This window comes from Scylla paramamosain, chromosome 13 (genome assembly GCF_035594125.1).
Source record: "Scylla paramamosain isolate STU-SP2022 chromosome 13, ASM3559412v1, whole genome shotgun sequence".
NCBI classification, from domain to species: Eukaryota; Metazoa; Arthropoda; class Malacostraca; order Decapoda; family Portunidae; genus Scylla; species Scylla paramamosain.
The window spans coordinates 3,598,078-3,615,000 of NC_087163.1; the positions used below are offsets into that span (position 1 = coordinate 3,598,078).

At 33.9% G+C, this 16,923-nt stretch overlaps 1 protein-coding gene across 1 annotated transcript in view; it reads left to right on the forward strand.

Moving 5' to 3' along the window:
* LOC135106350 (cell adhesion molecule Dscam1-like) overlaps positions 1-16,923 on the forward strand; it is a 190,899-nt gene that overhangs the window by 160,323 nt on the left and 13,653 nt on the right. Inside the window, exons 34-39 of the mRNA XM_064015271.1 lie at positions 1,145-1,225; positions 3,191-3,250; positions 6,240-6,447; positions 6,900-6,971; positions 9,615-9,812; positions 11,036-11,062. Of these exons, the coding sequence (XP_063871341.1) occupies positions 1,145-1,225; positions 3,191-3,250; positions 6,240-6,447; positions 6,900-6,971; positions 9,615-9,812; positions 11,036-11,062 (646 nt within the window). The remainder of the gene's footprint in view (positions 1-1,144; positions 1,226-3,190; positions 3,251-6,239; positions 6,448-6,899; positions 6,972-9,614; positions 9,813-11,035; positions 11,063-16,923) is intronic.

Consider the following 16,923-nt stretch of genomic DNA (forward strand, 5'->3'; position numbering starts at 1 on the left):
TGCAATATTAAAAGGATTAGCCTTTTCTATGAGTATTAATCTATAGAAATGGAGGTGACATAAATTTAAGTTTTGTTTGGGGAAGTGTTGCCATTCTCTCCAAGGAATCCTGTGAATGTGTATTTCTGTTAATCTTCAACCTGTTTCAATCACAGGTTATCATGATTAATTTTCATTTAATGAGCTTTGAAGTAAAAAAAATTGGGCTATGTTGTAATATACTGTATATAGATTAATAGGCAGGCTCTGTTTGTTGGATAGTGTAAGTAATAGGAATTTAAGGTTGCACCTGGGGAGTATGTTATCTCCTCACTCTGAATCCTGTGAGTATTTTAGCTTGAAAACTCGTGGTGGACTGACAGATATATCCCTTCTCAGTTTGTTTTATATAGTTGGAGACACTACACAATTCATAATTAACATAAAAGTGTCCCATTATGTCCATGAGTTGCATGAATTACCCTTCCACTTGATAGTTCAAAATTTTTGTGTGGTTACATTTGGTAAAATAACTTACAAGTAATTATTATTCTCTATTTTTTTCTCTCATTTACAGATAAAGTAAAAATTTTACTGTTTTATTAGTATTAAATTTTATCCACCCTGTGGGGATATCCCATAATGATGGTACTTAGTTGAATTGAGATCAAACCCTTTCATACTTTTCAAAAAGTTACATCAGTGTAATATATATATATATATATATATATATATATATATATATATATATATATATATATATATATATATATATATATATATATATATATTGAATAACAGATTTTCTTTCCCAACTATTCTGTATATCAACACATAATCCCCTCCCATAGCTCTAGATTTAAGACTCCCTTTAGCAGTGCCTCTTCAAATAATCCTTATACAGTACAAAGCTCCTTTTTTTTTTTTTTTTTTCTTTCTTTTTTTTTTTTTTTATTAACACTCATAACTTCAGAATGGGAAAAACTTTATGCATGAGAATAACAATAGATACATAAAAAAAATCTGAAGGAGCTTTGACCCCACTGTTTCAGCTTCATGTTAGTATAAGGTGCATGTTTGTATTGGCCAGTCAGCACACTGCCATCATTAGTGCTTGCTTGTGTCCTGCTTGGTGTATTAACCTCCAGACCGTTCGCTCCGGCAGCCACGTCATGGGTCTGGCAACTACTACAGCTGCGTTTCTGGCGACTATAACTGTGGCCATGCCCCGAACGAAGGCCACCAGGTTGGTTTATGCGACTTGGTGGCGGCAAAATCAGTCACTCGCCAAATGTGTCGCACTACCTTTTTTGTAATATATTTATATAATGACAATATTTTCACCCACAGCCTGCAGCCTGGATTGTTCTTTTAATCAGTTCATGGCAAGGGCACAGGGTTATATTCTTTGTATAAGTTCCTAGCCTTCTGTGTTACAGGCTTGTGCTCTCAATCAACAGGAGTGCAGGCTACCTCAGCCTACCACAGAGTTGATGTAACATGTCTATGCTTTCTGCTTTTTTCTTTCTTTTGCATTTTTTTTCTTTCTTTCTTTTGCATTCGTAGATTACTTAGCAGCTTCTGGATACTAAACATAATTCTTTTAATTAATATGTATTGCTGCCTTTTCAGTAACTTTCTTTCCAGTTTTGCTACAATTATATAATAATGAAGCCTTCTGTCTATGGTTTGGAGCACTTTTGTGTTGGTTTTTTTTTTTTTTTTTTTTTTTTTTTTTTTTTTTTTTTTTTTTTTTTAGGCACTTAATTGACTTTCATTGGAATGTCCAATTCACTGTCACCTCTTGCCAGACTTCAATGACTTCTGTATGGGCAAAACATAAGGCAAAGAATTTAATTAATAAGATATACTACATTGAATCATGTTGTGGAAACTGACCAGCCTTTTTTCTGCCCCTTTCCTGCATATGTGACGTTGTATCCAAAATGGAAGCAAACCAAAAAAGGATTTCATGACAGGAAGCATGGAGGATGAGAACAACTGCTCTGTTGCTTCTGATATTTTCTCATCTTCATATTTTGCTGTAGCTACAGCTCTTGCTCTGGCAATCTTTCTGGAATGACCGAAGTGTAGTTTTGTAGGTAGAATGAAATCTGGCAATTATTCCATTAGTGTCTTCTTATTTTATGAATACATATTAGTCATTATATCTGCTCACAATTCTACACATTCAAGCAAATGTAAAATGAGCTTGATGTTTACATAATGTGCTAGATACTCTACCTACCTAATGCACATTAAATGATTTTTTTTTTTTTTTTTTTTTTCTCTCTCTCTCTCCCATATAGGAATGGGAGCTAAATATTTTTGGTGTGTGTGTGTGTGTGTGTGTGTGTGTGTGTGTGTGTGTGTGTGTGTGTGTGTGTGTGTGTGTGTGTATCTGTGTGTGTGTGAAGAAACTTTGTTCTTTGATTTCTGTATCTGTTTGTTTTCCTTTTATATGAATGCTTTCTTGCATGAGTGGGAAAGGCCTATTTGTAGGAAAAAAAGATAAATGCGAGTAAGTAACAAGAACAGAAAGCACTTGGTTTACATAAAAGATGAGCACCTCAGTGTAACATAGGCTTTGTTGGCAGTGTTGTGAATGCCATGAGTGTTATGAGTGAATGTCAAGTTATCTAAATCTTTCACATAACATACCAAACCTAAACTAAAAAGATGGCTGGATGCAGACTAAGAGCAATATTATTTATACAAAACTGAACCTCTAAACATCTTATGTAAAATATTATTGCATCATAGTATGTGTGTGTGTGTGTGTGTGTGTGTGTGTGTGTGTGTGTGTGTGTGTGTGTGTGTGTGTGTTCCTTATGTAAGGTCTGATTTATGTTAAAGCCAGTTTATCCAGGTAGTATAAATACAGTGACAGTGAAAATTAGATTTCCCAAACAACATGCATTTTGAAATATTTTCTTTTCAATATTTGTAAGTTACTTACTTTAGTTATACTTTATTGAATCTTTTTTTGATCATTGGATACTTTCCTTGTTTGTCCAATGATGTAACTCACTGACACTTTGACTAAGCTTTTTTTGCACCTCATTAGTTTCTTAACTCCCAATGAACACTGGGATTTGTCCCACACTGAAGCTGCCTCTTTTCATCGTGTTGGGAAATTTCAGGAATCCTCTTGTAATTATGAGTCAAATTTCATTCATACTTTTCCTAATTCCTTCTCATTTGCTTACAGCCTCGTCATGGTTCTGGCAACTATTATTCCTGTGTGGCTGGAGAATATGGCTCAGGTGGTGTAAGTATCACTTGCATTTTTTGCACATTATAGAAATATCACAGTAAACCATGGACAGTTTCAAGTTTTGCATGATTTTTCTTTTCTTAGATATGACTGAAATGGGCAGTTAGGCATCATGTGTTGCAATGAAATGAGCATCACAAATGAAACAGTTATGAACAGACAGACTATCTATCCATACCCCTTGTGGAAGCAGTCCACATCTAGGTCTCTGATCCATGTGTCAATGTTAATAGGAGCATACTATTTCATAAACCTCTCTACATCCGTAGACATATTTATCCTTTTCATGACTGTTGCAGGTTATCCTGTGACACATCTGTTTCACAGTCCACTCATTTATCACTTCATCCATCTCGCCATATTTACCTAGCATTGCTTCCAAATACTTAAACTCACTCATTTCCTCTGTTCTTTCTCCTTCCATAACACTCTCACACCTTCGTATAACTGGCATGCTCACCTTACATTTCACACACCTCCAAGTAAAATTCTTCAATAGGTGACATCATTACACACAAACTGCAGAATACTTACCATGAGTACTTACCATAAATGTATTCACATGTGTGTGTGTTTGTGTGTGTGTGTGTGAAATTTGTACGTGGAAATATGTGTGAGCCAGATAGCTCTGGAGGTGGTAAGGGCAGAGGCACTTCATAAAAAAACATATGTTTCTATAGGGAAATGTAATTAAAACTCACCACTTTTTGTCATTCAAAATATCAAACAAGAACTCTACTGTTGCCATATAGTAACAATTTTTTTCCATTCAGTTTTTTCATGGTGGATACAGTGGCAAAATAATAGGCTTGCAGGTTGGCAACATGCAACTCATTGCAATCACACCAAGTAGCACTTACTGTAGGTGTAAAGTGCTGAATAATGACCACATACATTAGATCATAGGAAGCTAAATGTAATCTCATTTTCAAGTTTGAGAATTGTATTTTGACATGCTATGTTTAAGAAAACAATAAACTCAAAATTAAATGGCAAGAAAATTAACTACTCTTACTGAGGCAAAAGTGTGTGGAATTAAAATTGCAGAAAACTGACTTCATATCCTTTTTAAGCTTTATTTTGTGATTTCCACATGTGCAAGAGTAATATAAATTTTTGCATGTTTATTTATGTATGCATTGTTGGTTTGTTATACATCAAATTTGAGCTTGATCAGTTTATAAATGTACAAGACACATCACAAGTTTCAACAGAATTGGCAAAGTAGTTACTGAGAATTTGAAGCATCCACTTTTGCAAGTTACTCATTAATTCCACTCTTGGAACTCATTAAAACTATATAATGTAAAACTAAGAGAGTTATGCTGTCATATGGTGGGAGTCTTCTTGCAGTCAGCCACATAGTTTCAGAAATATGAATTTGTGAATATCATAATTGTGGAGCTTGGCCAGACCTTTCAAATTTAAGATTCTCCTACCTGAACATAAATTTGCTTTGCTGTAATCATGCTACTTTCCCCAACATTCACTTTCACTCACACACACACACACACACACACACACACACACACACATGCACACACACACACTGTAAAATCAATCCACCACCCTCTGAAGTTCCCTTCCAGTCTCAGTAAAAACAATGTCATCTGCAAACAAACATGCTATTACGAATGGAGCCCATATCCCCACCCCATTGCATTTCAGTCTTGCACCAACATTTTGTACTTTGGCTTTCATCTCTCATGCAGCCATCCATAAAAAAATATTTAACAACTATGCAGGCATCCCACAACAAGACTCTCTCCAAGCTTTCCTTCTCTCCTCACACATACACTGGCATCCTTAATTCCTTCCAGTAGCTGCCCTCCTACACCATTAATCTTAAGAACATCCCAAAAAGTTTATTTATCCACCCTATCATATCCTTTCTCCAGGTCCATCAATCTTGCATACAACTTTTCTTCCTCTCTTAAGTACTCCTCTAGTATCATTTTGATTGTAAAGAATTTGATCCATACAACCTTTTCTTTCCCTGAATCTTCCCTGTTTCTCACTGACTTTCACCTCAGTTATTTCCATCAGTCTCATAGTCAAGACCCTCTCATAGACTTTTCCTGCCACATTAAGGAATATTATCCTTCTTTTACTGATACACTTATTTCTACAAATTTTACCTTTGCAATAACTGCCTTCCTGCACTCAGACCTGCAAATATTTTTGAGATGGAACAGCAGTGTGGTAAAGTGCAACATGTTAAACCTAATACATGTTGTGGAAAGCTAAAAATAGTTTTCACTTCAACCCCCTGTACATATTGTCTAATGTGGTAACACAACAATCATTATCAACCAGAAGTGGAGCAGATGGTACAAGAGGAATGCCTTCTATAAGATTTGAGAATTAATGTACCTCTGCAGTGCAATATTTTCCAAATTATTTTGCCTCACAAGACTCATTATCTGCTTAACTTCTAACACAGGATATTTTACTGTTACACAACGGACACTGCAATATTACATTTCTCTGCAGCTTCTGTACATTCTACCAAAGTATCATAAACAAACATACCTGCTTTTATGTATGTTTGTATAAGATTTAAATGTATTGTAAGAATTTATCTATTTATTTTATTTATTTTTTTTATTTATTTACTTATTTATTAATTAATAATTTTTTTCATAGATAAAAGCTTTCTTGTGAAGCAAATTATCACAAAGCATCGATGAGGATCATATGTGTGTGACTTTGAAATTACTTTTCTTTAGACATCAATACATAGTTATATTATGCACACATTTATGGCTAGAGTTGTGTCAATCTATTTATGTTCACAAGCAAGCTGATCATATAAGAAAGTGCTTTAATTATTTCCAATATATGATATGATAATTTAAGTAATCCATTTAGCTTCTCTCCATAAACTTATTTTTTTCTATTAGATATGTGTATAGTAAGTGTATTACAATTAGAAACAGCTTTCAAATCTCCAGTAAGATTGATTCAGAAACTCTTTCTACAGCCTCCTAGCAGCACTTACTATTCAACTGTTCCTGGAGACATGACAACCTCACGCATGAGCAACAACTCTGCGTTTTCTCCAACTTATGATGATCCTGCTCGTTCTGATGAAGAAAGCGACCAGTATGGAGGATCAACCTACTCAGGTGGTGGCCCATATGCTCGTGCTATTGACTCTGTGTCTCAGAGTGGCACTGCCAAGCGCTTAAGTAAGTGAATACTTGCATGACTTCACCTTCTATATAGTATTCATATGTTTAAGAGAGGAAATCCTTTGATATAGAGGTGAGGGTTTGGATTTACCCTAAGCGGTAAAGTGGTTAAAAAATAGACCATAATGGAAGAAGACATGAAGAGTGTACATTAAAAGTATTAAAATTTCCAACACAGGTTTACAAACAGTCACTTCTTATCATAATCTCCCTGGAACAGTCACTAATTATAATTTTATATTAAAATTATGTATAAAGCATTCTCAGGATAAGAGTGGCTATACAATGCCTGATGCAGTAAAGTGGATCTCAGGTTATGTTAATATAGTAATATATTAAACTTTTGTTGTGTTTTCTGAATGAATATAATGAATAAGTGCTGTATTGTATAATTGTTATGAGCAAGTGGCAAAGTATAAGAAATAATAAGTTTAGTGGGACTTGCTCAGATGGTGCAGTGTTCCCTGGTACTGCTCCCATTGGCTTCTATTGGCCTCAGGGTAGCCATCTTGGATTTATAAGTAAGTCAAAGCACAATTTAGAGAGATTCATCCTCACACAATAACACTTTGTAGATAATTTGATTTTTATGGTTACTAATCCTGAAATGCTCATTGAACTTGCAATCATTCAGGGGATCATTTAACACCGGTGTTTTTCTTGATGGAAAAAAATAATGCAAGACCCTCCCTCTCATAAACTTTCTTTTGAAACATTTTCCTCATGCCTATATTTTCTTGAAGGGATTTTGTTGTTAATTATCATCACATAATTTTGGAAGTCTTTCACACTTTGTCACGAACAAGAACTTGTACAAAGCAAAGAATTAGAAGATGACTTTATAGATGTTGCTGTTATGCGAAAGGTGTCAGGGTTATAGTCATTTATTGATAGAACCTTTGAGTGTTATGCTTAGAGGATTCATTGTGCTTGTTGTGAACGATGCTGTATTGCCATTGGGAGACAACGTAGACATGAAGAAAGAGAGGCTGCACAGAACTTGGGTTTATATCTTTGTGGTTACAGTTTCAAAAATTCTACACCCCAACAGTGCTCAGACCTATTCAAGTAGTGTGTCTGATCCTTCCTTGTACATAATGAATTTTTTGTCACAAAACCACAAAACTTCTGAATATAAGCAATTTCTGTTTACCAGAAGGTTCGTAATGGCTCTAGCATCTCATTCGTTGTAGACTCAGTGCTATACAGTGAATAAACAGAACAGGGATAAGTAAAGTATATTAATCCATATGACATCTCAAGTAACATTATGACCTCCCTTGTGGTAGCTTCTGCTCCACCCATTTATGGCAGGGTTAGAAGAGAGCTGAACGCCCCTCACTTGTGTCTGAGGTGCCCTTAAATATGCATGCAAAATCTGAGATTCAAACAGTTAATAAATAAACATAATCCTAGTATCTTCTACATGCATACCAGTATTGTCAGTGTGTGTATATTGCTTCAGGTGACTCATGTAAAACTGTAGATCTCAAGTTTTTTTTTTTTTTCACAGGTTAAGAATCCTTTATCCAGAATTCTGAGATCCAAAAACCTGCAAAATCTGAAATTCTAAGTACCAGTATTATAAGTTATTACAGTTGTTTTACTAGTCCTACAATACAAAAACTACAGAAATGAGATAAATTCTAATATTGTAATATATTACCAAAAAGTGTTATCAGAAATCTAGCTATATACTTGGATGAGATATTACTTAAAGGGAAACAAATAAAACAAGAAATCATGCCATGTTTTATGGCAAAATTCACCTGTAGGTGAACAGGTCCTTAGTCTCCTTATCACATCCCTTTCAGTAACATTTTGTAATACACAGGGAATAATGAATATCAGTACATGCTCTAAAGTGGAAAGCTACTGATGATCTCTGCGCACACCTTATCTTCCCTAAAGGTGTAACTATGGTCTTTGTAAGTCCCACAACTAGGTTACTACTATTCCCAAAAATGGAAAAAAATTTAAATCTCCAGCACCTCTGGTCCTGAGCATTCTGAGTAATGGATTCTCAATCTGCACCAAAACTTAATGATACAGTATCAGACTTTTATGTATAACAATCAAACAAACAAATTCTGATGCTATCTGAACTTCCTTCCTTGTGTATCTCATTCTATTTAAAAATTTACCCCATCTGCATATGTGTGTCTAAATGTAAATAGTGCATCCACTAGTATGTCATTGATAGAGGAAGAAAAATTCTCCTTATTAATGACAATGTGCATTATTAATGCCTTCATTTCATAGCCTCTTAAACCATCATAATTGTTATTCATGATCATCTTGTTTTATTACTATAGTCATCATTGGCTAAGCTGATCCAGAACCCTGTTCTGCACCTTTCCTCCATACAGCACAGCACCTGATTGGGGTACTTACAGTGCTTTTGTCACTTCCCACAGTTTTTTTTATATTCAAGATATTTTTTATCACATTATCAGTTAGCTTTGCCATAAGATAATAATAATAATGATATTAATGATATAAAGGTACTAAACCTTCAGAATGTAAAAACAAATAACATAAATTTCTTACATAAATGCACTAATATGACTGTTGACATAGACCAGGTTTCCAGTCATCTCATTACAACAGTTTTTCTGATCCATTTATATAGATAATTATTTGTTTCCATAATTTTCATGAAGGGTTAATACTTTATATTGTTTTATTATTTATATTTTTAAAAATCATCTTAGGGCAGTATTAATTAATAATGTGAATGAAAATATCTTAAATATGAAAACAATTTGGGAAGTTGCTGACACTTTACAAATACACCATTCATCTGTCCTGTCAAACAGGGAAGAGGAGGCTGAGCACAGGCCTTCTAGGTCAGCTTAGCCTATGGCAACTATAGTATATCTACCTTATCTACCAAAAATTTTACTTATCTCTTAATAGCTATGATAGTTTTTTTTTACTAACAGTAAATTAATTTAGAATATTTTGTTTTCATTTATAATGCTGTTCCCATTATTGAAGTTTGAGTTAGTCAACATATGGACATTGAGCAGTATTTGTGATATTTGCAATATTTTTCAGGGCCTCACAGAATCACTAATTAACTCTGTATTAATGCTTCATAATAAATATGTGATACAAGTCATGTATAGGAACCCACATAATGCCTGAAATCAATATTACAGTGAACCGAGGTAGTACTTCTGGGAGCGCAGGCCAGGGATCCCCTGAGCCTCCTCCTCCTCCCCCACCACGTAATGGTGATCTCCCCCTTGACTCCTCTGGCCTGGGGTCATCTCTGAATGACTCTAATAACTCCACAGCCTCCAATCAATTCTCTGAGGCTGAGTGTGATCATGATCTTGTTCAGCGCAACTATGGAGGTTTGTAACATTAGTTTCCAAGTTTCACACGCAGACACACTCACACACATACATTTGGTTACTAATTTATTGATTTTCCAGAGGCAGCATAATTATTTTAAGACTATTTCATTATGATGCATTTTATCAAGAGTGGCAAGTATATTAAAATCTTTAAATTATTCTTTAATAGGAGAAATATGCAAAATTATATTGTCAGCAAAATAATTCAGAAATGAAGTTCATAGCTTACTCAAAAAAGTCTTCCCATGTACATATGTGTCATAAACATGGTCTTTGAATTGGGAAAAAAACTACCTCTCTCATCACTCACTTCTTTACTAAGCCATGACTGTTCACATGTTTGGTAATACCCGCACTACAATGCAGGACTAAAATATCACTAAAAGGTTGCAGTGGTTTTAGAAATATCATTACAGAATTTTAAGTAACAAAGAAAAGCAGCTATTGATGCTTTTATTATTATTATTTAAATATAGTGCTTAAATATTTATAATGTGAATTGTGTGTATTTAAGCACTAATCTTTTATTATCTGTTCCAAAACACAAACTAATTAGGGTCATTCCAAGTCAGATTCCTTATCAGCAGCTTATAATTCAAAACACATTACCCTTATTTCTGCTGTCTGATGTGATGCACTTTTTTTTTTTTTTTTTTTTTTTAAGTCATGTTGCTTGGTATTTACTTTAGGTGATAATTATTGATTATTATCAATGAAAGGAAATTAGTAAATTATATAGCATATATATATATATATATATATATATATATATATATATATATATATATATATATATATATATATATATATATATATATATGATTTTATTTTTTTGTATTCATATTTGGAATGAACAGAATTTGCTTAATTTACTGGTAACTATTAAATATGGTAATTTTTTTCATTAACTGAATAATGATCCTCAAATAAGGTAAAAAAAAAAAATAATACATTATTGTAATTTATCATTCATACATAAATTTGACTTGATCAGTTTTGCTGTACAGTCAATAATTTTCACAAACCAATTTATTGGTATCCACCCATAGAGATTATATATATATATATATATATATATATATATATATATATATATATATATATATATATATATATATATATATATATATATATATATATATATATAAAGAAAAAAAGACATATACTATAATCTGACTTTTTAGTACATTTAATTTATTAGTCATTTTAAATTCCCACAGAGAAACATAATGTTCAAGCCAATCCAGGTATGTCTTGTTCTATGAAGCATCATTCTTTGAAAAGATGATTGAAACTAACATAAAACCCACACTCCACTCCATGATAGTTGACCCTCCCCAGTGCTTGAATGTTTTAGTCTGTACCAAGCAAGCAAGTCAAGCCCATTATCTTTAGAGGTAACAGTTTGTTGCAATCCCCCTTCCAACATTTCCCTGTCAATATTTTCAGAAAAGGTAGCTTTTGATATTTACTTCTCTGTTGTAAGAATGTTTGTGGCAGCTTTATTTTTTTATTTTATTTATTTATTATTTTTAGCTACAGATCCCACATGGCTGCTCATCTGTATTTATGAGGTTGATCTAGAATGACACCCTGACCTTTATGGATATAATGGAATATGTCATCATATTCATCTTGCTTGAGTGTTGCTCCTGCTACCAAAATGCTTAGTTGAGCTAAATTTAAGCTATTGTCCACTTTCTTGATATTCTAGAATCTGTCAAGCAAGTTTTTACTAACTTTTGCTTATATACCAGTTATCACCAAGCAAAGCATCCTTTCTTAACACTGCAACTGAAGCAGTACCATGATTGCTACTTGACCACTAAACATCATTACTTTTATTCATCTATTTATTTATTTTCTTCTATAATAAGAGATTTAACATAGAACTGTCATCAGAGGCTTAATCCCTACACTTATAACTCATGGCAAATCCTGGAAAGCACTTGGTTTTTAATACAAGGCATTAAAAAAGCAAAGGCAAACTCATGAGATGTAGTTTTGAGGAAATGAGATCTGAAGTTCATGGATTTTCAATTGTGAATTTTTATTTTTAATGTGATGCATGTAGTCAAGTAGTTGTGAAATATGGTAGTAGAGAACAGTAGCATTTTCAATTAAATGCTAGAGTTATGACTGTTTAGTATTATTGGAAACAGAAATTTAGCAGTTTAAAAGTCAGTTCATAACTTATAATCTTAATGGTCTGAAGTATGTATTTTAGAAAGTGCTGTTCACATTACAAAGTCCAGTTTCAAAATCTGTGCCTTCTCTCTCTCTCTCTCTCTCTCTCTCTCTCTCTCTCTCTCTCTCTCTCTCTCTCTCTCTCTCTCTCTCTCTCTCTCTCTCTCTCTCTCTCTCTCTCTCTCTCTCTCTCTCTCTCTCTCTCTCTCCCTCCCTCCCTCCCTCCCTCCCTCCCTCCCTCCCTCCCTCCCTCTCTCTCTCTCTCTCTCTCTCTCTCTCTCTCTCTCTCTCTCTCTCTCTCTCTCTCTCTCTCTCTCTCTCTCTCTCTCTCTCTCTCTCTCTCTCTCTCTCTCTCTTTGCATGCCAAGAGGGATACACATAACAAATTAAAATCCCTCAGTAATAACAAAGAACATACTAGCTTCGTTGAACTAAGACATAAAGCAAAGAGATTAATCAAACATAATAAAAGGTCCACCGAATTACATGTTGCGAACCAGAGTAAAACAAACCCAAAGGAATTTTATAGCTTTGTCAGACAAAAGAGAGTGATTACTTCAACTATTGGACCCATAATTGATGTAAATGGAGATTACACTAATGACGAGGAGCAAATTAGTAATGTTCTAAACACTTTCTTTGCCTTAGTATTTACAGTAGAAGACCTCAGCGACATCCCTACAGCGCCAGCATTCCAGCTTAATAACAACGAAGTCCTAAGTAGCATCAATATAACAGAAAGTGACGTGTCAAAATGCATCCATAAACTTAAAGTTTATCCATAAAACTTAAAGTTAGCAAGGCACCTGGGCCTGACACGATCTCACCCTGCATCTTAAAAGAAGCTAAATCAGAATTAGTTAAACCATTAACCCTATTGTTCAACAAATCCTTGCAGTCTGGTACAATGCCTGATGAATGGAGGCTTGCTTACGTAACTCCAGTTTTCAAAAAAGGTAGCAAATCTTTACCATGTAATTATTGGCCAATTAGCTTAAACTCAGTCATATGCAAAATGCTTGAAACACTAATAAGAGATAAACTCGTTAATCACTTAGAAGAAAACAACTTACTTAAAAATACTCAACATGGCTTCCGCAACAAACACTCTTGTTTGACAAACCTCTTAGATTTTTTCTCTGATATTCTGAACCAGTACATTGAGAGTAAAGCAGTAGATATATCTTGATTTTCAAAAGGCATTTGACAAAGTCCCCCACAGACGCTTACTGATTAAACTAAAATCACACGGAATCCAAGGCGACGTGTTGCAATGGGTTGAAAACTGGCTAAATAACCGTAAACATAGAGTAGTAATAAATGGAAAAACATCCAAGTGGACTAACGTAATCAGCGGGGTACCACAGGGATCAGTCTTAGGACCTGTTCTCTTGTTTATATTAACGACATAGATGAGGGTGTTACCAGTATAATATCGAAGTTTGCTGATGACACCAAAATTGCAAATTCCATAGTCTCTAACGAACAAGTAACAGAAATGCAGAAAACAAATTGACTGAGTGGGGGCAAACCTGGCAGATGAGTTTTAATGCAGATAAGTGCAAAGTGCTTCATGTAGGGTATAGAAACGAGAAAGCAAAGTATATCTTAAATGGTATCCAGCTTAAAAGTGTTGACAACGAAATTGATTTAGGAGTGATAATATCAATTAGCTTTAAACCAAGCCAACAGTGTTCAGAAGTCGTAAAGAAAGCAAATAAGGTAATTGGCTTAATCGGCAGATCTTTTGAATATAAATTTAATGATACAATCCTCACTTTGTATAACTCTTTAGTCCGTCCCCTTTTGGAATATTGCATTCAAGCATGGTGCCCCTAATACCAGAAAGACATTGGTAAATTAGAAAGAGTTCAGCATAGAGTAACAAAAATGCTACTAAGCCTAAGAAACAAATAATATGAAGAGCATCTTAAAGAATTAAATCTTTTCCCATTAACACAAAGAAGACTAAGAGGCAACTTAATACAGATGTTTAAAATCATCAAAGGCATTGATAACATGGACTGCAGTAAATATTTCACCATAGACTCATCAAATTACACACAAGGAAACAGTTGCAAAATTGTTGGGAAATACTTCAACTCATGAATCAAAAAATTTTTTTTCCCATCGAGTTGTAAATCTATGGAATGGGCTTCCTCAGGATGTGATAGACTGCAACACCGATGAGACTTTGAAACGCTGTCTTGATAAATATCTTGACTGCAATCCACGGCTAACAGCATTTGTTTGCAAGTGATTAACTTCCTTGGCCTCAGGAAAGAAAGTGGGCACCTCATTTCATCTATTTTCTTTCTTTCCTCTATATATATATATATATATATATATATATATATATATATATATATATATATATATATATATATATATATATATATATATATATATATATTTTTTTTTTTTTTTTTTTTTTTTTTTTTTTTTTTTTTTTTTTTTCCCCCACTCTAATCTCATAAGGTATTTCTTCCCAACTTGTTTTTCCTGTTCGGCTTATGCCAGAGGGAGTGGAGGGTGGGGAGAGACCCTTCTGCTTTTCTGTCCTTTTCTTCTACTATCACCTTAGTAGTCTTAGGTCAGGTCACCTCATGAGGACTGCAAGGTCTGTTTGTGGCCTGTTTTTCTATGTAACTTTCTCTCTCTCTCTCTCTCTCTCTCTCTCTCTCTCTCTCTCTCTCTCTCTCTCTCTCTCTCTTCTCTCTCTCTCTCTCTCTCTCTCTCTCTCTCTCTCTCTCTCTCTCTCTCTCTCTCTCTCTCTCTCTCTCTCCCCTCTCTTTCTCTCTCTCTCTCTCTCTCTCCCTCTCTCTCTCTCTCTCTCTCTCTCTCTCTCTCTCTCTCTCTCTCTCTCTCTCTCTCTCTCTCTCTCTCTCTCTCTCTCTCTCTCTCTCTCTCTCTCTCAAACACTGTTTGTATTTTCTACTTTTGTATTTACACATATTACTCTATACAATTTGCTTGTTATAATCATCAGACTTAAAAATTATAAGATCTCTTGAATATCTTCCTCTCTCACTTTTTTAAAGAATCTAGAAGTGCAAGTAGAACTACAGTAGCACTACATACAGGCATGTGCTGCTGTGCTTTTAAGTTCACATAGTCATTCCCATCACATAATAATATTCACTTTTCTTGTTTGGATGATAGGTTTGCCCTTGTTCAGTGTTGCCTCGTATGAACTATCACTACTGTGGCTCACATGGCTGCTGTTTTCATTATTGCCACAGCAAGAACACTCTTGGTAATGTTGTTACATAAGTTATGTAATCAGAAGGCTTTTTTTTTTTTTTTTTTTTCCAGATAGGTACGTAAACCATATTCCTGTTAAATTTACGTAGGTACTTAAACCATATTCCTGTTAAATTAACATGTCACATTCTTTTAAAATTTATGGCCTAGATTAGGTTCGTCCATCTTGCTGGTTTGGTTTTACAATTTTCCAGCAGTTTATGGCAGAAGGATACTCTCTCTCTCTCTCTCTCTCTCTCTCTCTCTCTCTCTCTCTCTCTCTCTCTCTCTCTCTCTCTCTCTCTCTCTCTCTCTCTCTCTCTCTCTCTCTCTCTCTCTGTTATTAATCATTGTAAATTTATTCAGTGATACAAAATAGATACTTGTGGGTTATCATTAAATTTCAGTTCTATGTGATTTCAGAAGCAAATTCATATAAGTGAATAGTATTAATTAGAAACTCAGCAGATTGTATATATAGATTCAAGGGTGTGCAATAGCACTCAGTAATTATCTTAATAGAAGTCACCTCCTTTAACAAATGCTTTCGACACACATGGACACACATTTTCATGAATCTAAACATTGAGTTCCTAAAAAATGCTTCTATAGAATAGTTGACAAGTTATTTATTTTATACAGCTAAGTTCAAATATAAAGAAAACTAGCAAAATTTAAAACAGAGAATTGAATTTTGTCATTAATTTAAGGTTTTATTTTTGGATATTGACCTTTCTCATTAACCAAAAAATAGAATTGAAATAGAAAAAAAATATTGATAAAAAAAATGAAACTAAAAATATTGAATATTTTGCTTCATTTAATTAATCTTTGAGGTGATTTCTTTTTAAATTTACAAATTCTTGCACATCTGGATTTTGATTTTGTACCATTATTTACATTGTTTAATATAAAAGTTGTCATTTCAAACATTTGTGAAAACACACATATTTCCATTATTGTAAAGTTTATCTTTATATAAAATTCTCAATTAATTCATATTACGATAGAAGCCACTCTCAGCATCCATGCATGATGTAGACAGTGTATTAGCTTAATAGCTTTAGGAGTAAGAAGGCTTTAAGTGTTTACTGATCCTAAGCATTTACATGTGGATCACATGTTGTCCTACAGTCACAAATATGTATTGCAAAAACCACATGCTGGTAAGTAGTATGCATGGTGAAATTAAGGCATTTATGACTGATGAAACGTAACAATTCAGTATTTCACTTGAAAAGTGAACATCAAACAGGTGTTGTTTTATAGATTTTGTAGAAATATATTGTCTATGTTTTAAGTGACCTGTCTCACAGCTGATGGTGTTCAGGTAATGTTCATGCTATTGTATTCAATGGTAAGTTAATTTTATGAAGTTATTCATATCGGGAGTGTCTTGTTGAAATAATGAACACATGACTGAGGGATGAGGTAATATTCCTACTATATTATTCATTTATTTATTTTCACTTTTATTTGTTTCCTGCTCAGATCCTTGCTGCCTGACATATATAATGATAAGAATTTCAGATTATTAAAAATGCTTTAAACAAACAAATAAAGTAACAAGCCAATATCATTTATATACCACTTGTTTACATATATTCAACACAGTCTTTCTCTGACATGGCCAATAGTCTCTCTCATTCATATGGACACAGGAGGATAAGAAAATGAG